Source organism: Loxodonta africana, chromosome 12, assembly GCF_030014295.1.
Source record: "Loxodonta africana isolate mLoxAfr1 chromosome 12, mLoxAfr1.hap2, whole genome shotgun sequence".
In the NCBI taxonomy this organism is placed as follows: domain Eukaryota; kingdom Metazoa; phylum Chordata; class Mammalia; order Proboscidea; family Elephantidae; genus Loxodonta; species Loxodonta africana.
In genome coordinates, this window is record NC_087353.1 from 105,416,505 (window position 1) to 105,440,183 (window position 23,679).

General features: G+C 50.8%; 1 protein-coding gene and 1 long non-coding RNA gene across 6 annotated transcripts in view; one reads left to right on the forward strand and one right to left on the reverse strand.

Annotated features, from left to right (window-relative positions):
* Positions 1-1,191: 1,191 nt before the first annotated feature.
* Positions 1,192-23,424, forward strand: LOC135233024 (uncharacterized). Its single transcript, XR_010323728.1, has 2 exons — positions 1,192-7,041; positions 22,209-23,424. It is a non-coding gene; the product is annotated as an uncharacterized LOC135233024 (long non-coding RNA).
* The window catches only part of CLIP2 (CAP-Gly domain containing linker protein 2), a 73,298-nt gene continuing 65,070 nt past the window's right edge, over positions 15,452-23,679 (reverse strand). For 2 of the 5 annotated variants that reach the window (XM_064296105.1, XM_064296103.1), the window contains 4 exons: positions 21,672-21,831; positions 20,013-20,210; positions 19,342-19,404; positions 17,554-17,661 (listed from right to left, as the gene is read on the reverse strand). In XM_064296105.1, coding sequence (XP_064152175.1) covers positions 17,644-17,661; positions 19,342-19,404; positions 20,013-20,210; positions 21,672-21,831 — 439 coding nt within the window. In that variant the 3' untranslated portion in view covers positions 17,554-17,643. The other 3 variants (XM_023556020.2, XM_064296104.1, XM_023556019.2) reach the window with 3 other exon arrangements.

Sequence of the window (23,679 nt, forward strand, 5' to 3'; positions counted from 1 at the left end):
CCGGTATTCAGATACCAGCAGGGTCACCCATGGAGGACAGGGCTCAGCTGAGCTTCCAGACTAAGACAGACTAGGAAGAAGGACCTAGCAGTCTACTTCTGAAAAGCATCAGCCAATGAAAACCTTATGAATAGCAGCGGAACATTGTCTGATATAGTCCTGGAAGATGAGCCCCCCAGGTTGGAAGGCACTCAAAAGACGACTGGGGAAGAGCTGCCTCCTCAAAGTAGAGTCGACCTTAATGATGTAGATGGAGTAGAGCTTTTGGGACCTTCATTTGCTGATGTGGCACGACTCAAAATGAGAAGAAACAGCTGCAATCACCCATTAATAATCGGAACCTGGAATGTACGAAGTATGAATTTAGGAAAATTGGAAATCGTCAAAAATGAAATGGAATGCATAAACATCGATATCCTAGGCATTAGTGAGCTGAAATGGACTGGTATTGGACATTTTGAATTGAATAATTACATAGTCTATTATGGCGCGGGACCAGGCAGCGTTTCCTTCTATTGTGCATTGGGTCACTACGAGTCGGAACCAACTCGACAGCACCTAACCACAACAACAACAAAATAAATTATTAAAAAAGATAACTTTTTAAATAATGAAAAATACTTAAGATGAAAGAAATAAAAGACTAGAATCGCTGAGGTGAAAACTTTAGAATATAACTGTGAAGGCAAAAATATAGTAAAAAGTTAAAATTGGTAAATATAAAATTAAAAACTAGAAAGTTGGGCTTCAAAGTTACTTTTTTTTTTCCAGACAAAAGATCTCACATATTTATTACTGAATCAACCTATTAATGCGGACACATAAAGACAAAGGAAAAAACCCTGGCATATTCCCAATAAAACCTGTCCAACTGTTCAGATAGTGGTGAAATGTTCAGCTTAAACATGTGTGGGCCACATGTATGACTCCTTACAGACCCAGTGTGGTTCTCCTCAAATGTCTCCTCTTGGCACTGTACCTGCTTTTAGTACCAGGTTTCATGGGATGGTCCTGGTTTTGTTTCTTGGCCGGGCATCTCGTGATCTCATGAGAGGACAAGGCGAGGAGGAAGGCGGCCACGCACACCACCATGACAGAGAAGGGGAGACAGGGTGCAAGTTACTCTCAAAACGACAGAAATGTTAAGAGGTTAAAAGTCATGATAAAGTGACAAGAGGAATTAGAAGATCAAAGCCTAAAGTCTATGGGATAAAAGCTTACAAATACGACAATTACAGGTGTAAGAGTGGAAGGAGATGCAGACGACCACCGTGAGATGAAGAGAGATGGTGGAGAAGACAGGCCTGCAGGCGAAGAACCCCCTTAAGAATGAAGAAAGTTATGTTTATTTTCCAAACAAGATACAAGCCTTAATTAACGCAAAGAGGTCTGAGAGAAACCCTGCTTTAAAGTAATAACAAAAAGCTGGAAGATTCCAGATGTAGATGTCAAATAAACTTAGATTTCCAAAAACTTAGGGCAGTTAGACTTGTAGGGGAACAGGGAGGGGGGAACGTTTTCAGAATGAAGGGGCAGGAGAGACCTGGGCGTTGTTGGAAGCCCAGAGCAGCCAGCTAATGGGGAAGGCAAGATTGAACAGTCAGTAGGGGGCAGTGATTACTGCTCTGACAACTCTTTACTGAGCACCTACTACGTGCTAGGAGCGCCTGGGTGGTGCAAACGGTTAACGTACTCAGCTGCTAACCAAAAGGTTGACAGTTTGAGTCCAGCCAGAGGCGCCTTGGAAGAAGGGTCTGGTAGTGATCTCCTGAACAAGCACCCACTGGAGACCCTGGGGAGCACAGTTGTGCTCTAACACACATGTGGGCGCCAGGAGCTGAGTCAACTTGAAGGTGATGGGCTGCACTGTGTGCCAGGCACTGGGCTCCGAGTCAGGACACGGGTGATTCTACAGTGACAGGTGTGGCACAAGTCCCGTGAACAGGGCTCTTCACAGGTTGGGAGGGAGAGAAGGGTCGTGCGTGTAGGGGGGTCACTTGGAAAGGCTTACCTGAGGGTGTGCGTTTTGAGCCAGGATCTGAGAAGCCAACAGGGCTGAATCCCGGGAAGTGGGAGGGATTTACTGAGGCAGTCCAGGTAGGAGGAGCGGATGAAGAAATTGGTGACCATATGCAGCCCAAAGCGAGGGGGAGCGAGGACGCTCCAGGTCCATTTCAGGGTGAAGCTTCCGGGGATGCACAGTGGTCTGTGTGGTCAGAGGGCGAGGCGGCGCTGCAGGCGGAGGGGGCTGTAGGGGCATCTAGACGGTGCTGGAGCCACCCTGGGAGACAGCAGGCTCTTCCCTCTCCTGGTCCCCCTGAGGAAAACAGCAGAAAGCCTTGTTTGAGATTCTGGCACAGTCTAGAACCAGGTTCCACAGCAGAGCCTGGAACCAGGTCTCCTGGCTATTTGCCCTACACCATGCTGCCTCCTGGATAAAACTTCAGTCTTAGGACATTTTTAGCCACACTTGGGGACTGGAGAGGCACCGGGGAGTCTGCCCAGAGCTGGGGTTGGCAAGGAGGAAACGAGGAAAGACGTTAGAACAGAGAATCCAGGCCTAGGCGGCAGCTCCTGGAGAAGCAGAGCCCAGGCTGGGGGGAGCACTGAGGTCCTGCAGAGAGGGCCATTTCCTGGCTGCTAAGGTGGGTGGGGAGCCCTGGTGGCAAAGTGGTTAAAAGCTCGGCTGCTAACCAAAAGGTCGCAGTTTGAACCCACCAGCCACTCCGCAGGAGAAAGATGAGGCCGTCTGCTTCTGTAAAGATTACAGCCTTGGAAACCCTATGGGGCAGTTCTACTCTGTCCTATACTGTTGCTATGAGTCGGAATTGCCTTGACAAGGGGTTTGGCCCAGGTGGCACAGGCAGTTGTCAGTCAGCTACTAACCTAAAGGTTGTCAGTTGGAATCTACCTGGTGGCTCCATAAGAGAAAGGCCTGACGAGTTGTTTCTGCAGAGACCAAAGTGAGGCTACCCTATCCTGTCCTGTTCTAGTCTGTAACACATGGGGTCCCCAAGAATCGGCATTGACTCAGCAGTGGGTGGAGAAGCCACGTGATGGGGAGATGATGCCGGACAAGAGGAGGGAGGCAGGGTTCAAGTCCTGGCCTGTTGGGGTTCTGGGGGTGGATGGTTACTCCCTAGCTGGCCTTTGTCCCAGTGATAGGTGGGTGGACAGCAGGATACTTACCTACAAGCCTGAGCAGTCGGGAGGCCACGGGGACAGAGAGCTTTAGGGCCAGGAGCCAGGACGCCTGGTTCCGGTTCTGGCTCTGGCCTGTGAACTTACCCAAGCCGCTTCCACACGCTGGCCCCATCAATAAAGCCAAGTAGCCAGATCAGATGGCGGCATTGATTTGCAGTGAAAGGGACAAGGCTGACACCCAGTGGTGAGTTGGAAGCATCACAGGCAAGACTTGGCTGGTGGGTCTCATGGAACCCAGGGTGACTGGTCTCACTCACCCTCCAGCTTCCACTCACTGTCTTCACCCCTACTTCCCTCAGGAGAAGGTCAAGTTCTCCCAGAAGGATCTGGGAGGGCCTACCAATGTCTCCCCAGGAAAGCAACACACAGAGGTAGGCAGGGTGAGAGAAGTCACAGTTACTGAGTCCCCTACCATGTGATAGAATCTGTGGGTGTTGTGGGGTGGGGGGGAAGGTGTCGCATTTGATTCGCACAACAACCAGATGAAATCCATTTTACTGTCCCTGCCATTCCAGAGATGGGGAAATGGGCTCAGCCCTGCATTATGGTCCCCACTTTACAGATGAGGAAGGTGAGGCTGGGGGGAAAGGGCCTTGCCCAGAGCGACAGGTCGCTTGGTGCGGGTGTCAGAAATAGAACCTAGCTTCTCTCGGCGGTGGCACCGTCCCCTGATGACACACCCAGAGCCCTGTGGGCGGCAAGATGGAGCCCGCCTGCAGCTTCCCACACCCCAGGCGTGAAGTTGCTTTAGCTTTTCTTTAAAATAAAAATACACCTGTCACAGATTAAACTATGTCTCCCAAAAATATGTGTCAACTTGGCTAGGCCATGATTCCCAGTATTGTGTGGTTTTCCTCCATTTTGTGATCTGATCTATTTCTCCTGTATGTGGTTGAATCCTAACCTCTACGTTAACGAGGCAGGACTCAATCTACAGGATTAGGATGGTATCTTAGGTCAATCTTCTTTGAGATATAAAAGAGAGGATTGAACAGAGAGGAGAGGGACCTCCTAGCACCAAGAAAGAAGAGCCAGGAGCAGAGCGAATCCTTTAGGCCCAGGGTTCCTTGTCTGAGAAGCTCCTTCACCAGGGGTAGATCGATGACAAGGACCTTCCCCCAGAGCTGACACAGAGAGAAAGCCTTCCCCTGGAGCTGCTGCCTGAGCTCAGACTTCTCGCCTACTAGACTGTGAGAGAATAAATTTCTGTTTGTTAAAGCCATCCACTTGTGGTATTTCTGTTACAGCAGCATTAGGTGACTAAGACAATGCCCAGAGCAGCGTGCTAAATTGGAACAAGAAAAAAATGTCATCATATTCCAACGTGAGTTAAGAGGCAGACCCCCCATGTGGAAATTTCAAAGTGAGCGGCCAGGCACTGTTAGCTGGTCCACCTGCCAAGAGCATGAAGGGCCCCAGCTGTTGGTGATTACAGAGAATCCGTGAGGAGGACTGTTTTACTACAGGGTTTCTCAGCCTTAGAGTCCCTGGGTGGTGCAAACGGTAACACGCTCAGCTGCTAACTGAAAGGTTGCAGGTTTGAGTCCACCCAAAGGCGCCTTGGAAGGAAGGCGTGGTGACCTGCTTCTGAAAAATCAGCCGCTGAAAACCCTGTGGAGCACAGTTCTGCTCTGACACACATGGGGTCACCGTGAGGTGGAGCCAACCTGACAGAACCGGTCACTGCTTTTCTCAACCTTAGCGCTACGGACATTCTGGGTTCTTTGTTATAAGGAGCCTTGGTGGCACAGCGGTTAAGAGCTTGGCTGCTAACTGAAAGGTTGGTTGTTTGAACCTACCAACAGCTCTGTAGGAGAAAGACGTGGCAGTCTGCTTCTGTAAAGATTTACAGCCTTGGAAACCCTACGGGGCAGTTCTACTCTGTCCTGTAGGGCCGCTATGACTTGGAATTGGCTTGACGGCAATGGGGATTTATTCTTTGTTGTGGGGCTGTCCTTTGTATTGTAGAATGTTTAGCAGGATCTCTGGCCTCCACCCACTAGATACCTGTAGGATACTCCCAGTCGTGACAACCAAAAATGTTTCTCCAAACCAAACCAAACTCGTTTGCCAAATGTCCTCTAGAGGGCAACATTGCTGCAGGGTTGAGAACCACTGAGTTAGTGAGAGCTGTGTGGTAAGTCCCATCTTCCAGGGGAGGGCAGGGGTTGCTCTCTCCTAACCAAAGTCTCCTAAGAAGCCCTTTAGCAGATCCGTGGGAGAGCTTGTTCTTCATCCTTACCAGTTGATGGACACAGTGCCTAAAAACATGTGTCAACTTAGCTAGGCCCTGATTCCCAGTATTGTATGACTGACCTCCATTTCGTGATCTGGTATATTTACTGTGTGTTGTAAATCCTACCTCTATGATGTTAATGAGGCAGAATTAGAGGCAGTTATATCAAAGACCACAGCCTTCAGTAGGGATTACACCTCAAAATAAAAGAAAACAAAAATCCTTACAACTGGACCAATAAGCAACATCATGATAAACGGAGAAAAGATTGAAGTTGTCAAGGATTTCATTTTACTTGGATCCACAATCAACAGCCGTGGAAGCAGCAGTCAAGAAATCAAAAGACTCATTGCACTGGGCAAATCTGCTGCAAAGGACCTCTTCAAAGTATCGAAGAGCAAAGATGTCACCCTGAAGACTAAGGTGCTCCTGACCCAAGCCGTGGTATTTTCAATCGCATCATACGCATGTGAAAGCTGGACAATGAATAAGGAAGACCGAAGAAGAGTTGATGCCTTTGAATTGTGGTGTTGGCGAAAAATATTGAATATACCGTGGACTGCCAAAGGAACGAACAAATCTGTCTTGGAAGAAGTACAACCAGAATGCTCCACAGATGTTGAAAGGCGACAAGGTCCTTCCCCTACAGCCAACAGAGAGAGGAAGGCTTCCCCTGGATCTGGCACCCAGAATTTGGACTTCTAGCCAACTAGATAACTAAGATAGTGCCTGTAATGGATTGAGTAGTGTCACCCAAAAATATGTGTCAACTTGGTTAGGCTTTGATTCCCAGTATTGTGTGGTTGTCATCCATTCTGTGATTTTCCTATGTGTATAGTAATCTCTGCCTATACTTAAAGAGGATTAGGGTGGGATGTAACACCCTTGCTCAGTTCACATCCCTGACCCAATGTAAAGGGAGTTTTCCTGGGGTGTGGCCTGCACCACCTTTTATCTTACAAGAGATAAAAGGAAAGGGAAGCAAGCAGAGAGTTGGGGACCTCATACCACCAAGAAAGAAGCACAGGGGACAGAACCCGTCCTTTGGACCTGGGGTTCCTGTGTGGAAAAGCTCTTAGTCCAGGGGAAGATTGATGACAAGGACCTTCCTCCAGAGCCGACAGAGAGAGAAAGCTGCCTCTTGGAGCTGATGCCCTGAATTTGGACTTCTAGCCAACTAAGCTGTGAGAATAAAATTCTGTTTGTTGAAGGCATCCACTTTCGGTATTTCTGTTACAGCAGCACTAGATGACTAAAATTTGGTACCAGAGAGAGAGTTGGGTATCTGACAGATACCTAAAATGGGGAAGCAATTTAGAAACTGTGACTGGATAGAGTACTAGCAGGGGCAGAACCAGGAGACCAGCCCCAGACAGCACTGAGCTGACCCATGGAGCAAGAAAGCTGAGTGCCTTCTGGCTGAAGTCTACTGGCGGAGTGAGGTGCTCCAGGCACTTATTGGTGGAGCTACAGAGCTTTGGAACACTTGCCCCAGCGGGGCAGATGAGGGCATGAGGCCTGAGGGCCAAGAGGCCAAGGAACCAAGAAGGAGAAGCTAAAGAGACAAAACACAGGAAGATGAGCTGCCTCAGTCTCAAAAGGTAAGGCCTCTACCTCTGGGGTTTCAAGGGGTGGAGTCATGGCCTCTGGTGTTTCTAAGGGTGGAGCTGCCACTCAGATGGACTAGAGAATGGTGCGCCTAAAGCTGAGAGAGCGGAGTTGCTGTCCCAGGGGGCCTGGAAGGTGAAGCTGAAGCCCAGAGCTGAGGGGCCTCCACTGAGAATCTGGAGAGTGTGGCCAACACCTCGAGTCTGGAGGGCAGGGCCATTGTGTAAATGGTCTTAGAGAACAGGGATTATTTTCAAGCCTTGAGGGCTAATGTAGTGTGCTCTGCTGACTTGCTTGGTGCCTGTTATCCCTTCTTTTCCTCCAGTTTCTCCCATTTGTAATGTTTTCCCATTTGTGCCTCTTCTGTCTTTGCACTTTGGAATCAGATAACTTGTATTCTAGATTCCACAGATGAAGAGGAATTTTTGGATTTTTGACCCGGAGTCGATTTAAGACTTTTGCTATGATATGATGGGTTGAACGTTTCTCATATGTTGCAAGGACATGAATTTTGGGGGACCAAAGTGTGGAGTGTAACGGATTGAGTTGCGTCCCCCCAAAATATGTGTCAACTTGGTTAGGCCATGATTCCTGGTATTGTGTGGTTGTCCTCCATGTTGAGATTTTCCCATGTGTTACAAATCATAATCTCTGCCTGTGTTTAAAAAGGATTAGGGTGGGATGTAACGCCCTTGCCCAGGCCACATCTCTAATCTAATGTAAAGGGAGTTTTCCTGGGGTGTGGCCTGCACCACCTTTTATCTCACAAGAGATAAAAATGAAAGAGAAGCAAGCAGAGAGTGGGGGACCTCATACCACCAAGAAAGAAGCACCAGGAGCAGAGTGCGTCCTTTGGGTCTGGGGTTCCTGTGTGGAGAAGCTCCTAGTCCAGAAGATTGATGACAAGGACCTTCCTCCAGGGCTGACAGAGACAGAAGGCCTTCCCCTGGAGCTGGCACCCTGAATTTAGACTTCTAGCCTACTAGACCGTGAGAGAGTAAACTTGTTTGTTGACGCCATCCACTTGCAGTATTTCTGTTACAGCAGCACTAGATGGCTAAGATGGTGCACAGCATTTTAAGTCCTGAATCGAGGCTGTGTTCACAATGAAAGGTCTGGCGATCTGCTTCCATTAGGATTACAGCCAAGTAAACCCCAGGAAGCAGTCCTACTCTATAACACACGGGGTTGCCAGAAAACAGAACTGACTCGACGAGGGTTTGGTTTTGATTTTTTTTTGATTAGCAGTTAAAGTGGCCATAGTAGTCTCCTGCCTATGGGTGCCTGGTGAAGTGGTGGGACCTGCCCGGTTTTCATCCAGTGACAGGGCAGGGCCACCCCCACCTGAATGGGTGTAATGACCAACTGGGAGACAGAAATAAAGTTGCCTTTGAGATTCTACCCTGTGAGTCCTACCTGGATTTTTGTCTTTGGCATTCTGGAAATTTATTATAATGTGTCTCGATGGCACACAACGTCAACAACACACAGGCGTGGATTTCTTTTTACCCTGCTTGGGGTTCTTTGTATTTCATATCTTTCATCAGTTCTGGAAACTTCTTGACTATTACCTCTTCAAAGAATGCTTTTATTCAATTCTATTTTCTTTTGGAACCCATAGACATGTCTTAGATTTTTTTTTCTAAAAAAATATTTACTGAGAACCCCCTGCCAGGTATTGCTTCCAGGCGCTTGGGATTTTCCGCCCTGCAGCATGTATGTTTTAGTCTCTTCGCGGGTCTTTTACACTTTACATCTCTGTGTAAGTCCTCCAGCTCTATCTTCTAGTTCTTCAACTCTCCATCAGCTTTGTCTAATCTTTTGTTTAAAAATTTATGTGTTTTAAATTCAGTGATTAAATGTTTCATTTGTAGAAATTCTAAGGAGCAGTGGCTGTTCAATGGTAGAATTCTTACCTTCCATGTGGGAGACCAGGGTTTGATTCCTGGCCAACGCACCTCACGTGCAGCCACCACCTGTCAGTGTACTGTATTTTTACACAAATAACATGCACCTTCTACATTTATTTGCCAATAGCTCCCTCCCCGTCGCAAAGTATTTTCCTAAGCAATGCTATGCCTCGAGGGTAGAGGAAGAAGTTGACAAATAAACATAGAAGGTGCATGTTATTTGCATAAAAATACAATAGGCTTACATATCGCTATGATGCTGAACAGGTTTCAGTGACGTTTCTAAACTAAGACCAGGAAGAAAGGCCTGGCAATCTACTTCCAAAAAATCAGCCAAAGAAAACCCTATGGATCGTAATGGTCTGATCCCACTGTGTGTGGGGTCACCATGAGTTGGGGGCTGACCTGACAGCAGCTGACAACACCAGAAGTTCTAATTAGATCTTTCAAATGAGTCTGGCCTTTTTTGATAGTATCATGTTCCTTGCTCCTGTTTTGAATTAAATCCTAATTCTTCAAAATTTAAAGATATGCATTTTATATTTTATAGCCAATAATTCCATAACTGCCACTAATCCCATCTCTGAAGTTCTTTTCCTCCTGGGTCTTGGTGGCTTTTGCTTTGTGTATTTTTGAGTTTTGGATTGTGAGCTTATGTTCGACGGGAATCCTGCAGGGACCCTTCAGAGTGGAATTGCATCTGCCCCTGCCAGGAACTCTGTCCAGGACCACTGGGCTTAGGATTTCCTGAACTACCCCAATGGCGTAAGCTCAAACTCCAGTCCCTCAGGAGGGTTTGTTGTTAGAAATCTCCTGTGACTTTTTTCCACCCAGAGTCTCAGCCAAGACATTCAAGCTTCCCTGTCATCTCCCTTTGCCAGTGGGCAAAGACTTTCTAGTCCGTACTTTTAAGAAGGTTGCAGCCCTGTAGTTCTTGACTTTTGACAGGTGTCTTGATGTCAATCTCCCACCTTGCAAAGCTTTGTCCTTCTAGCCCCTTGTGGCTCTTCAATTCCAAGCCTTCGGGTTTCTAACTTTGGCAAATGCCCCAGGGTGGCACCGCTTGAGCTTCAGTTTACGACTCTGGTTTCCAGAGTCCACTTCTTTTTGGCCCTTGGGGATTCCCAGTACTTTCCTTTAAGCTCAGCTATGTGCTTAAAACCATGTATGTTATATTTTATCTGGCAGATTCTATCAGGAGGAATTATAGCAAGAGGAATTTTGAAAAAAATAAAATCTAGTCTGTCATATTGCTAGAAATATCACTGTGTCTTTGGGCATACATTGTTTTTTCTTTTTTTCCAAAAGGCTTGGGAAATCCAGATTTTTATTTGGGTATATACTTTAAAACTTTACTGAGGTACACTTCCCCTGGAATAAACTGCACATGTCCATGAGTACCATTTGGTAAGGTTTGCACACGTGGAATCATTACCCTAAGTCATCATGTGCCTCCCCTTTTTTCATGTTTTTCTTTAAAATATTACTGTGGTAAAATACAACATAAAATTCGCCATTTTAACCAATTTTAAGTGTACCATTCAGTGGTATTAAGTGCACTCACAATGTGTAGCCATCACCACAATCTATTTTCAGACACAAACCTCACCCAAACAGAAACTCAGCGCCCACTAAGCGGGAACTCCCCTTGCTCCTCCCCCAGCACCCGGCAACTTCTTTCTGTCTCTACGTGTTTGTCTCTTGTAGATATTTCGTATAAGCGAATATTTGTCTTTTCCTGTGTCTGACTTGTTTCACTCAGCATCACGTTTTCAAGGTTCATCCATGTTGTAGCATGCATCAGGACTCCATTTCTCTTTATGGCTGAGTGATACTCCATTGTATATATATTCCCTATTTTGTTTTGTTGATGGACTCTTGGGTTGTTTCCACCGTTTGACTATTGTGAAAAGCTGCAGTGAATATTGGCGTGCATGTATCTGAGTTCCTGCTTTCGGTGATTTTGGGTAGATACCTAGGAGGGGAACTGCTGGCTCACATGGTAATTCTATGTTTAACTTTTTGAGGAACTAGAAACTGTTTTCCACCATTTTACATTTCCATAGGCAATGTGCAAGGATTCCAGTTTTCTCCCCTTTCTGTCTTACTCATCTAGTACTGCTTTAACAATGAGAAATTTACGCTCTCACAGCCTAGGAGGCTAGAAGTCCGAATTCAGGGTACCAGCTCCAGGGGAAGCCTGTCTTTCTCTGTTGGCTGCTGGGGAAGGTCTTTGTCATCAATCTTCCCAGGTCGAGGAGCTTCTCAGTGCAAGGACCCTGGGTCCAAAGGACGCACTCTGCTCCTGGTGCTTCTTTCTTGGTGGTATGAGGTCCCCATGTCTCTCTGCTCAGTTCTCTCTTTTATATCTCAAAAGAGGCTGGCTCAAGACACAACCCAATCGTGTAGATTGAGTCCTGTCTCATTAACACAACTGCCACTAATCAATCCCATCTCATTAACATCATAGAGGTAGGATTTACAACACATAGGAATATCACATCAGATCACAAAAGGGCAGACAATCACACAATACTGGGAGTCATGGCCTAGCCAAATTGATGCACATTTTTTTTTTTAATTTTTATTGTGCTTAATTTAAGTGAAAGTTTACAAATCAAGTCAGTCTCTCTTACAAAAAATTATATACAACTTGCTATGTACTCCTAGTTGCTCTCCCCCAAATGAGACAGCACACTCCTCCTCTCCACCTTGTATTCCCTGTGACCATTCAGCCAGCTGTTGTTCCCTTCTGCCTTCTCCTCTCCCCTTCAGACAGGAGCTGCCCACATAGTCTCATGTGTCTACTTGATCCAAGAAGCTCACCCTTCACCAGTATCATTTTCTAGCCCATAGTCCAGTCCAATCCCTGTCTGAAGAGTTGGCTTTGGGAATGGTTCCTGTCTTGGGCTAACAGAAGGTCTGGGGACCATTGACCTCCAGGGTCCTTCTAGTCTCAGTCAGACCATTAAGTCTGGTCTTTTTACGAGAATTTGAGGTCTGAATCCCACTGCTCTCCTGCTCCCTCAGGGGGTTCTCTGTTGTGTTCCCTGTCAGGGCAGTCATCGGTTGTAGCCAGGCACCATCTAGTTCTTCTGGTCTCAGGGTGATGTAGTCTCTGGTTTATGTGGCCCTTTCTTCCTCTCGGGCTCATAATTGCCATGTGTCTTTGGTGTTCTTCATTCTCCTTTGCTCCAGGTGGGTTGAGACCAATTGATGCATCTTAGATGGCCACTTGCTAGCATTTAAGACCCCAGACGCCACTCACCAAAGTGGGATGCAGAATGTTTTCTTAATAGACAGTACGCATATTTTGTATATGGCAGTCTGCTTCTGTAAAGATTCACAACTTTGGAGAGTGGAGCAGCTCTACTCTGTCCTATAGGGTCGCTGAGATTTGGAACCGGCTTGACGGCAGCGAGTTTGGTGAGGTTAATGATTGATACTGAGTATCTTTTCATGTGTTTGTTGGCCATTTGTGTATCTTCTTTGGAGAAACGTCTATGTAAGTTCTTTGCTCATTTTTAGCTGTTTTTTTTTTTTTTTTACTGTTGAGTTGAAAGAGTTCTGTATATATTCTGGAAACCAGGCCTTGATCAGGCATGACTTGCAAATGTTCTCTCGTGTTCTGTGGGTACTCACTGAGCAGAGTCTTTAATTTGATGAGGTTCAATTCATCTGTTTCCTTTGGTTGCCTGTGGTCTCCGCCTTGGGTCTCAGTGGCTGACTCCAGGGCTGGGCCAGGGACATCACGAGGTGAGCTTGGAGCATCTTAGAGTATCAGAAAGCAAGAAGGGCTAGAAAACCAAAGGATGGGAGCACGAAAAAGGGACACGAAAGCCAACTGAAAGAGCGCCCAGTGGCCAAAACTAAAACAGGCTGATAGACGGCAACCTCATGTACAACAGAACGGAACGTGGCCTGGTATTGAACAATCGCTGGTATGTTCGAGGTCCCTGCAGGTGCAGCAACGGGCCAGGGCTCACGGCCACAGGGTGGTGGGCTGGGCTGGAGCCCAAAGAGCCCAGGCCCAGCTCTTCCCAGCTTAGCGTTCTCCCTTCCCCTGCCAGACACCCACCCCCCCAGGCCCCTCGCCTCCCACGGCAGTGCCTGAAGGGTCAACACTGCCCCTTCAGCTTTGCACGCAACTTCTGAAACCCCCACAGCATCCCTGGGCTTCCTGCCCTGGAGTCTGTGTTCCCAAAGGAAGGGTCCTGTCCCCCTCCCCACCCAGGCTTGCTCCCTGAGGGCAGGGCCCTGTGCCCCTCTCCCCAGGCTGTGACCCCTGAGGACAGGGTCCTGGCATCAGTCTGTCACCACCAGCAGCTGAGCCCCTTCTCTTCTTTCAGGCCCTTCCTTCCACCCGTGCCTCCTGGATGCCAATCCCTGGGCAGACAAGGGCCCTGCCCCCAGGACATTCCTTCCTGAGGTTCAAGGCTCTCCGGACTTAGCCTCAGGCTCCCACCAACTCCAGCCCTGGTCACACTAAGCAAGCACTGAGCTCCAGTCACATATCAGTGTCTCCTGCCTCCTGCCTGGGCTCCCCACTTTCCCTCTGACAGCCCACCCTACTCCTCCTCCTTTCCCCCACCCAGCACCCTGATCCACTGCGGGGAGCACAGGGCTGGCCTGTCTGCTGGGGTTCCTGGGTGTTGCAGTTAACACACTTGACTGCTAAGCAAAAGGTTAGAGGTTCCAAGCTGCCCAGAAATGTCTCAGAAGAAAAAAACCCCGTGGAGCAGAGTTCTACTGTGAGTTGGAGCTGACTCCCGGGCAACTGTTTTTGTTTGTTTCTGCTGTTGTTTAAACTGCCTGCTGGCCTGTGAGGTCTGTCTCCCCCCGAGGTGGGGATCTTGCTCTTCTCCGTACACGTGTCCCCAGGTGGAAATGCTTTACTCAGAGGGGGTGGCAAAGCTTCCTGCCCTCAGTCCCACATCAGTTGGGGTGACTAGGTGAGCCCAGTGCCTCGGGTAAGATGAAAAGGAACCAAAGGTCAGTGGTGGTTGGTTACTTGAGAGGAAAGAATCCCATTTGCAGAAGCTTTCAATTTCAAAATGCTGGGCTGGTAAGATTGTTCAAGAAGGTCAGGGACCGTTCATATTTGAGGGGGCAGAAGCCCAGGCTGTAGGGTGCTGTCTAAATGTATGCAGACCTGCCTGTTAGGGTCACTGTTCTATTGTTCTCCATGTGTGCCCACCCCAGATCCACCGTGCACCCCTCTCCATCCTGCACTGCACCCCAGGGGCTGACCTGAATGCAAACCAACAGGCTCCCTTGCCCTCTGGTTTCTGGTTGGGTTCAGCCAATAGGAGGTGCCAGCAGGAGGAAGTGGGCGGGAATAGAGAGAGGTCGGGGTATTTATTACTCTAGCTCCTTCCCCACCAGCCACACTGCCTGCTGGGGCCTCTCCCGCAGCCCCAGGCTTTGCCTGGTTCCTTTGTTTTGCGCTTTAGGGTAGCAATGGCTCCCCAGAGTCCCTGGGGGTCCCTGAGCCCTGTCCACACCTCTGCGCACGGCCCCTTCGCTGAACTTTCACCCTTTGCCTGTCCCGCTGGGTCCCCAGGACTCTGCTGACACAGTGCCCCAGAAGGGGCGAGAGCTTCCGAACACAGTCAGCTGTCAACCTCAGGAGTCTTGGACCGTCTCGCAGGGAGACAGCCCCAGCAGCAGAGCCCTGAGGACCACAGCGCCCCCGTCAGAAACACCTGGTCGCTGTTGCATTGCTTCCGACTCATGGTGACCCCGCAGTAGAACTATGACCCGCAGGGTCTTCAATGGCTGGTTTTTGGGAAGTAGGTTGCCAGGCCTTTCTTCTGCAGCACCTCTGGGTGGACTTGAACTGCCAACTTTTCAGTTAGCAGCACAACGTGTTAACATTTAGGACATGTAACAGTTAATATGCTCGACTGCTAGCTGAAAGGTTGGAGGTTCAAGTCCACCCAGAGGCACCTCAGAGGAATGCCTCGGTGATCAGCTTCCAAGAACTCAGCCACTGAAAGCTCTCGGCAGCACATTTCTAATCTGAAACACACAGGGTCAGCAACCGTTGACGACCACAGAACTTGCAAAACGTCGCGCCGTCCGCTCCTAGGAGACAAACCCGCCCAACTTGTGTGTGTTGATCCATCGCTGTTTGTACATCAAGATTCTTCATTTGTTGGAAAACCCAGCCCTGGCTTTTGGCTTTCACCTTGCAGGCTGCTTGAAATTATGCCTCTAACGAATTCAATACAAACAAGGGGCAGGGCCAGGCTCTTCCACCCCAGCTCCCAGACCCTCAGCAGACTTGTCCTGCCTGGCCCTGATGGGGCTTTTCTCCTCCGACAGCTCAGACCCAGGGCTTCTTCAACTCCAGGCCCTCTGAGGCCCTCGTCAACCATTCACACCCAAGTAGGAATTAGCGGTAACCCACCAGACGGCCTATATGGAACCAGCGCCTGGCACCAGGGAGCCCGAGGTGCACAGAGAGAGAGGCAGACAGCCACGGCAGAGGTCCCGGACCTCAGTCACAAGCTTTATTGTCCCAAGCACGGACTTGCCACACTTCAACAATTCCACTTTGAGGAGGGAAGGGTGTGGGGAGGACTTGGGCGAGGGGACCATGGCTGAGCCGGTACCAGAGTGGCCCACAGGGCAGGCCAAGAGGCCCATGGAGGCAGATGCTCACAGGAAGCCATTTCTCTGACCACCAGCTACCTCAAGCCCTCCATCAACGGCCCAGCCCCACCTGGTGCTGCGTGTGTGGGCCTCGTTAGTAGAGCAGCGGCTGGCCCTTGCCTGACTGTGGGAGAACAGTGCTCAGCTCTGGATCAGGCCACTAAAGCGTGGCTCCTCTATTGTTGTTAATAAAACCACATGCGAGAGCTACCAAAGGCCGACAGGGAGGGGAGGCTGAGGGCACAATCTTGCTGCCCCAGGATTATGGGCTGCATCGGGGCAGGAACACGGGTACCACCTACCAGTACCTGGGAGGCACCTGGGCTGGTCCGAGGGTGGGATATGCGTACCTGGTGCATTATGGGAATGTCATGATGGGCATGAGGCTCGCCCGCTCACCGGAAGGTGGCGGCCGCATGTGAAAAATCTCCCTGAGCTGAGGGAGGCTGATGCTGAGGCACAAGGTGGCAGCCCGTCTGCAGGCCTGTCAGCTCATCTGCAGGCCTGGTGGCTCTCCAGGTGGGGTTGCTGTGTGATACTGGCTTTTCCCACCACGTCCAGGCCTGGAGTAGCTCGGCGGGGCTTGAGAGGAAGAGGGGGGAGGCAGTTAGATTTTTCTTGTCCTCAACACCCCTTGGGGGTTTTTCTAGTTACAAGAGACAGGACTGGAAAGCTCTGGGCAGGTGGGGAGGAGGTGGCTACTGGTCCGGGTGCAAGCTGATGAGCGTGTGTGGTACACGTGTCCCTGGACACTTATCTGTGTGCACCTGGGTGTGTAGCACACTTGGTCTGCAGGAATGTTTGCAGCATCCGCAGCACAGACCTGCCAGACCTGGGCTCACTTCCGGAACCCAAGCGTGTGTGTCTGTGTGGCCTAAGCGTGTTCATCTGAGTGGCCCAAGCATGTGTGTCTGTGTGGCCCAAGCATGTTAAGTGCAAACACACCCAGCACTTGCCCACGTGCACAAGCAGGGATCCCTCTGAGTGTGCGCACAGCCCGAGGGATGTGGGGCGTACCCCTCAGGGCCCACAGGTGGGAGGCCCAGTTTCAGAACATCTAATCAACCCAGGGGATCCCATATTACTGACCAGTCAACACATGCTCTAGACTCCCCTTTGGCCGCCCCTCCCCCAGCTCCGGACTGGCCAAGGCCAGTGGTGGAGGTGAGGAGAGGGGCGCCCAAACCTCCCTAACACCGCAGCTCCTGGCCGTGGGCGGATGCCTCTGCTAGCAGCTGGCAGTGTGTGCAAATCTGTGTCTGTGTCCGGTGGGAGGAAAGGAGGGGCCCTGCCCACCTGCACTGTGAACCTGGGGGCCCACTAGGCAGGTGGGTAAGGGGTGCTAGTACCACTGTTTGAAGGGCACTCAGTATGTGGGGATGAGAAGCCCTGGGTGCACCTTGACCTGGAAATGGCTTTGGAAAAGGGGCTCCCTCCTGGCTCCTCCTCAGCGCCTGCAAGGAGAAGCTGGGCCTCCCCTGGCCCCTTCTGGGCACAATGGCTGTTCTGGGGCCTGAGGAAACCCAGGGAGCAGAGGGAGGAAACAGAGGGCAGGGAAGTGCCAGGGTGCCCAAATGGTCCTAGGGGCAGCCAGGGGTCAGAGGGGGAAGGGCTTGGCTGGATGGCTTCCGCCTCCCAAACAAACTCTGGAAACTGCTTGGTGTCCAGGTGTCCAGGCTGAGGTCCCGGGCTCAAGCCGGAGCTGTGTTGCTCCCTGTGGAAGGCCATGCTTGAGGAAGCCTCCTGGTCCGGCGGGGGGTTCTGGGGTGGGGGATTGTCCACGGCGGTGAGTCTGTTATCATTACAAACACTGTTCTTGTCTCCAAAGTGACAATCCTGGCCCCTGCCTGGAGGGGGCGCCACCAGGGCAGGCCAGCAGTCTCTGGTGTGCACTGGGCCTCTCCACTTGGTCCCTCAGGGTCAGTGCTTTTCCTAGGGGACAGCAAGGACTTGATCAGCAAGATGTCCAGGAAGCTCAGGGGCACGTGGGCAGAGAGGGCCAGGTAGGAGAGGAAGGACACGGAGGAGTCACGGAATCCCTTCAGCCTATGAGGTTACAGAAAGCCAACTTTACACCCCATAATTTTATAAAAAGTAGAATTTACAGAGGCTGCTTAAGGACGAAAGAAAATGCTTCTCTTAAAATACTCAGTGAAAAAAAACAGGAAGTAACATTGAATATAAAGCATGCTATCTGCTAGATTAAAATTACATATATGATACGTTGCAACCATCACAGTAGACACTGGGTCAGACAAGAATCATCAATGGGAGCTAAATACAGAGGGAGTTTGATGAGTGTAGGGTATCTGCCTGGTCCTAAAGGGTCTTTTCACAGATTTATCGGTGGCAAAAGGAAAAAACCAGTAACTGCAGTGGGGACATCGGACGGCACCTGGACCAGATGTTCAAAACTGACACCATGAGAGAGGGCAGCCGGTCACCACACGCCTCCGGACGTGACCTCTGCAGCATTCAGGTCTGAAGTTGCATAACTCGACTCTAACCTCAAGGAACCATCAAACCCCAAAAAAGGAATCCTCAGTTAAAAAAAAAAGGAGGGACCACTATGTGGAGAACGTCAATGTCATAAAAAGCAGAGAATCGGAGGTAACGTTCTACATTAAAGGAGGCTAAAGAGACGTGAGCAGCCACAACAACCAGCTCGAGAACACCCCGTCATGGAGATGACACAGGACCAAGTAACATTTCACCCTGTTATACGCAGGGTCACCATGAGTCGGAGCCGACTCAACGGCAGCTAACAACAAGGAGACATGACAACTAAACACAAGAAGCCAACCTGACCCTGTATTGAACCCAAACCAAACCAGATGCCACTGAGTCGACTGTGACTCCTGGCGACTCCATGTGTGTCACAGCAGAGCTGTGCTCCCCTGAGTTTTCAACAGCTGATTTCTCAGAAGGAGACTGCCTGGCGCCTCTGGGTGGACGCAGACTGCGCAGGGGAAAGCTATGGACAACATTATTTTATGAACTAAAAAATGTTGCAACACGGAGAATAGATTGGATATAAATCTCGTATCAATGTTATATTTACTGAGGTTGAGAGCTGAACTGCGGTTATGTAAAATCATGTCCTTTTCTCCCAGGACACACAGACTGAAGCATTTCAGACCATGATATGTGCAATCACTCACACTCAGCGGTTAAGAAACCAATTATATATATATTTTTACACACACATACACAGAGAGCACAACCAAGGCAAGTAGGGCAAAATGTTCATGATACGTTAAGGGGTAAAGGATACACAACGTTCTAGGTATTACTCATGCATCTGTTTTGTAAGTTTGAAATTAATCCAAATAAAAAATTACTATATATCACACACACACACACACACACACACACACACACAGATACACACGTGCTCAGTTCACGAAGGATATCATCGCATAGAAAGTTAACCTGGTCCTCCCTGGGTGAGAGGGCTACCGGTGAGTATTTTCTTCTCTATACGTTTTTGGATTTTTTCTAAAAGTTTCCAAATAGGCTGTATTACTTTATAATAAAAAAATAGGTATTTTTAAAAAATGAAATGAGCCAAGTTTGACAGCACTGAGGACAGCCCCCTCCGTGAGCAACCCTCTCGCACGAGGCATCTTTGTCCATTTATATTTTCGGTGACTTTTCAGGATTTTCTCCTCTGGCGAGGTCTGCCTGTGCGGGAGGGCTTGGAGGTGGCAGGAGGACACCCCTTACCTCTTGTTTGTGGGCCTTGTCTTGCTGGTGGACGCCGTTGGCAGACCCAGAATTGCTGAGGGGCTGTAAGAGTCATGGGAAAGGCTGAGTGAGGTAGCAGCTCCCGGCTGGCTCACTACATGGTGAGGTCTTCCTGACAGGACCGGCTCAGGCTCCAAACCCCAACAAGGGCTCTGCAGACTGGGGCTCCCCAGGGCCAAGGCTTTCAGGGAAAGACTGCACCTTCCCCTTAGTCTGAGCATCTCAGGATAAAGTTATGTACGTTCCCCTCGGCCTGGGACTCCCAGGGGGCAGGGCTGTCCCTCTCCCCTCAGACAGGCTCCCAGGATGGGGCCGCCTCCCCTCAGACAGGGTGCCTCCCCCGAGATGGGGCTCCCAGGACGGGGCCGCCTCCCCTCAGACGGGCTCGCGGGACGGGGCCATCTCCCCTCAGATAGGGTGCCTCCTCACAGACAGGGCTCCCAGGACAGGGCCGCCTCCCCTCAGACGGGCTCCCAGGACAGGGCCGCCTCCCCTCAGACAGGGTCCCGGGACAGGCCGCCTCCCCTCAGACGGGCTCGCGGGACGGGGCCATCTCCCCTCAGATAGGGTGCCTCCTCACAGACAGGGCTCCCAGGACGGGGCCACCTCCCCTCAGACGGGCTCCCGGGACAACTGTGGCCACGGCTGACCTGGGACTTGTCCTGGGACTTGTCGGGGCAGCTCCGCATGGCCTCCATGAGCTTTTCCACCTGCTGGGCCTGGTCGAGTGCGTCACGCAGCGCATTCTCCGTGCTGATCAGCTGGTGCTGCAGCCGCAGGAGCTCAGGCGCTGTAGACGGGTCAATGAGGGAGTAACGTCTCTGCTCTGTCAGGGACTTCTCTCTGTCCTGGAAGAGGAGGAGGGGGGAGAGCGTGTGTGTGCTGGGGGAGGGTGGGTTTCTCCAGACCACCTGGGCTCCAGGCTTGGGCAGATCATGATATCCCTCCCTCACCTGAGAACCCCACTGAATGCCTCTCTCCATCCCCCTCCTTGAATTCCCAGGCTGTCAGACATTTCACGTTCTTCAGGTCTTGGGATCCAGACACCTTGAACTTCTTTCATGTGGTCTTATATGAGTTTCCTCCTCTCCACCCCGACCCAAAGCCTCAGACGATCCCCTTATCACTTCACACTGGCCTCCCACCCTCCATCCCAGTTTACCCTTCTTCCCTCCCCAGGGTGATGTGACATTCATCAACTTTGGTTTCCAAGCCCTCCAGAACTGCCCTACTCGCCATGGTACCAGAGCGACACTCTCCACAAAGGCAAACCAACAACCTGGCCCCAGACTGCCCCCTTGGGCCCTGCGCTTCCCGGTCCTTCAGCTCCACTCTGTCCAAACCCCTCCTTGACTCCTTCCTTCCTCTCTCAGGTTTCTAACCACCCACTAGGCCCTTCCTAAGTTCTCTGGCATAAGATGGTGGTGGCGGGACTGGTGCAGGGAGATGATGGGACAGGCTGCCCCACAGGAGGGGCCGCTGATACCCATGTAAACTCAACTCCAGGCTCCACAGAGCCATGAGGGCCAGAGGGGCTGGAACCAAACCCCTGCTGGCCAGATGTGCCAGGATCTGAAGGCTAGCAGGACACTGGGCCCTGAGACTCCCACACCCACAACTGTGTGTGCTGCCCCTTCGCCATTAACCCTACAGGCCACAGGTCTGCTCACACAGCTGTGTCCCTCCCTCCAGCCTGTGAACTTCCCAAGGGCTGGGTCTTCTCCTTCCAGCCCTCCACAGTGTGGCTGAGCCATGTGGCTGGACGGGGAGGGGGGTGGAAAGGGCTTAGGGGCAGCTTCCCATGACAGCAGGACTGAACTACCAGGCCCCACCCCACCCATACCCTGGGTTGACCAGGCCCAGAGCCCAGCCACAGCTTGTCCTGACTATTGACCACAGCGGGGAGGGGTGGGGATGGTTCCATCCTGGGCGGCCAGCATCACCCACCCACCCCAGACCCTCCTTCTGGTAGCTCAGCTCCAGTTAGGTTCCTGTCATAACAGAGAAGGACCATCAACATGCCAGGGTCCTGGGGTTGGTAGAATCCATCAAATTCTGGTCTAAAATCTCCACTGCAGGGCCCTGAATAAGGAGCCATGATGTCTGACTGATGACCCCAAACGGAAGGAGACAATTCTACCTGTGAACCACCAAGGACCTGGCCTGTGGTTCTAGGGAACTTTAATTCCTCACTGTGACTTGGCTGTCCCTGGGTGGTACCAGGAGGCCAATCAGCCCCCATGGTCTGATGGCAGGGCAGCCCCAGCCCCACCCTGGCACCCCTATCCCCAAGCCCTGCCCTCACGCACCAGCCCAGTCAGCTTCTCGTGCAGGTCTCGGATGTCGTCCTTGAGTTTCTGCTCCTTGATCCGCCACTCGGCCTTGTGGACCTCTCGGCTCAGGTCCCTCTCGGGCCCGGGCGAGTGGCGACTGGCCTCTAGCAGCAACACCCGCAGCTCATTCAGGCTCCTGGGGTGGGGTGGAGAAGGGGGACAGGACAGCTGCAGTCAGCCTGCCCCCCACCCCCCCAGCTCCCACATGCCAGGAATTTGCCAAGTGCCTAAAGACTGCCACCTTGCAGGGACAGCATCACTAAGATAGCCCCTGTGCCAGGAGTGGCCAGAGTGGGAAGATGAGACATGGTAGGATTTAACCGCAGCCCAGGAGGGACCAGGATTTGGGGGTGGGATGGTTAAGAGGACTTGGCCTTCCCTAGGATGTCTTTAGTTTTTTTTTTTTTTTTTTAAGAGAATTAAAAAAAACAAAAAAAAGGTTGATCCAAGAGATCTCATGTAGGAAGACATTTTAAGCGCCTGATGACAAATGTGTTTTATTTCACTCGTCAGCTCTTAATCAACGGCCAGGAGCTGCCTGCAGAACTGTGTGGAGAACGACTCTGAGGCTGCATCTGGGCTCTGCAGAGGAGTGCGGTGATCAATTAGCAATGTCTGCCAGGGGCACAGGATGGGAGAGTAAGGCACCCTCCTTCTAAGCCTTTTCCTTTGCATCTACTGTACCCGAAAAAACCAAAACCAGTGCCTGAAGTCTATTCCAAGACAGAGAAAAACTGTCCCACGGGGTTTCCAAGGAGCACCTGGTGGATTCGAGCTGCCGACCTTTTGGTTAGTAGCCAAGCTCGTAACCACTGTGCCACCAGGGCTCCTTATCTACTACAGGGGATGGCAAGACTCCCTGACTAGGTGGTCGTGGGCAGCTCTGGCCAATGAGACCAAATGGAGCTCTGCTGGCACTATCCCCCTTCCTCCTCCTAGCTGAGTGAGCAGCTGTGATGGCTGGGGCTTCAAGAGCCACTCTGCGATCCTGAAGAAGAGCCCAAGAGAGCCACAAAGGTGCTGGCACTGATACCGTGAGCCACTGAACCCACCGCCAGCCACGGCTACCTCGACTATTTAATCTGCGGTTTGATGGATAGCCTGTTGTTGCCAGGGGACGTTAGGTCGATTTCGACTCACGGCAATCCTACGCGACAGAGCAGAACTTCCCCACGAGGTTTTCTTGGCTTTAATCTTTACGGAAGCAAATTGCCAGGTCTTTCTCCTGTGGAGCCGCTGAATGGGTTTGAACTGCCAACCTTTCAGTTAACAGCCAAGTGCTGTGCTGTTTGCCCCACCAGGACTGACTGGGTATCACATTACTTGTAGCCAAAAGCAGTCCTACCGACCTCCCACCACATCCTAAGCACCACAGGAGCCTGGCCTACATCAATCAAGAAAGGCTTCAAGGAGACAACTCATCAGACATGGAAGGGACTGGACAGCGGGTAGGAGAGAGATGCTGATGAAGAGTGAACTATTTGTATCAGGTGGACACTTGAGACTGTGTTGGCATCTCCTGTCTGGAGGGGGGATGGGAGGGTAGAGAGGGTTAGAAACTGGCAAAACCGTCACGAAAGGAGAGACTGGAAGGGCTGACTCATTAGGGGGAGAGCAAGTGGGAGTATGGAGTAAGGTGTATATAAACTTATATGTGACAGACTGACTTGATTTGTAAACGTTCACTTGAAGCTCAATAAAAATTAAAAAGAAAAAAAAAAAAAAGAAAGGCTTCAAGGAAGCAGTGAGCTAAGCCTTGATGAATGGACTGGACTTAGTAAGAAACATCAGAAGTTATCACAGAGGGCTGGAATCCTGAGAGTGATGAGACGGCGGAAGGACCGAGCATGATGAATGCAGGGGGTGGGCTGGGGCCGGAAGAGGCTGAGGGCGAGAATGAACGCAGGCGCTGACCACACAGCCGCAGTGAGCCCGACTGGGTGCAGCGGAAGCAGTCAGGGAGATTCCACGGAGGAGGCTGGGC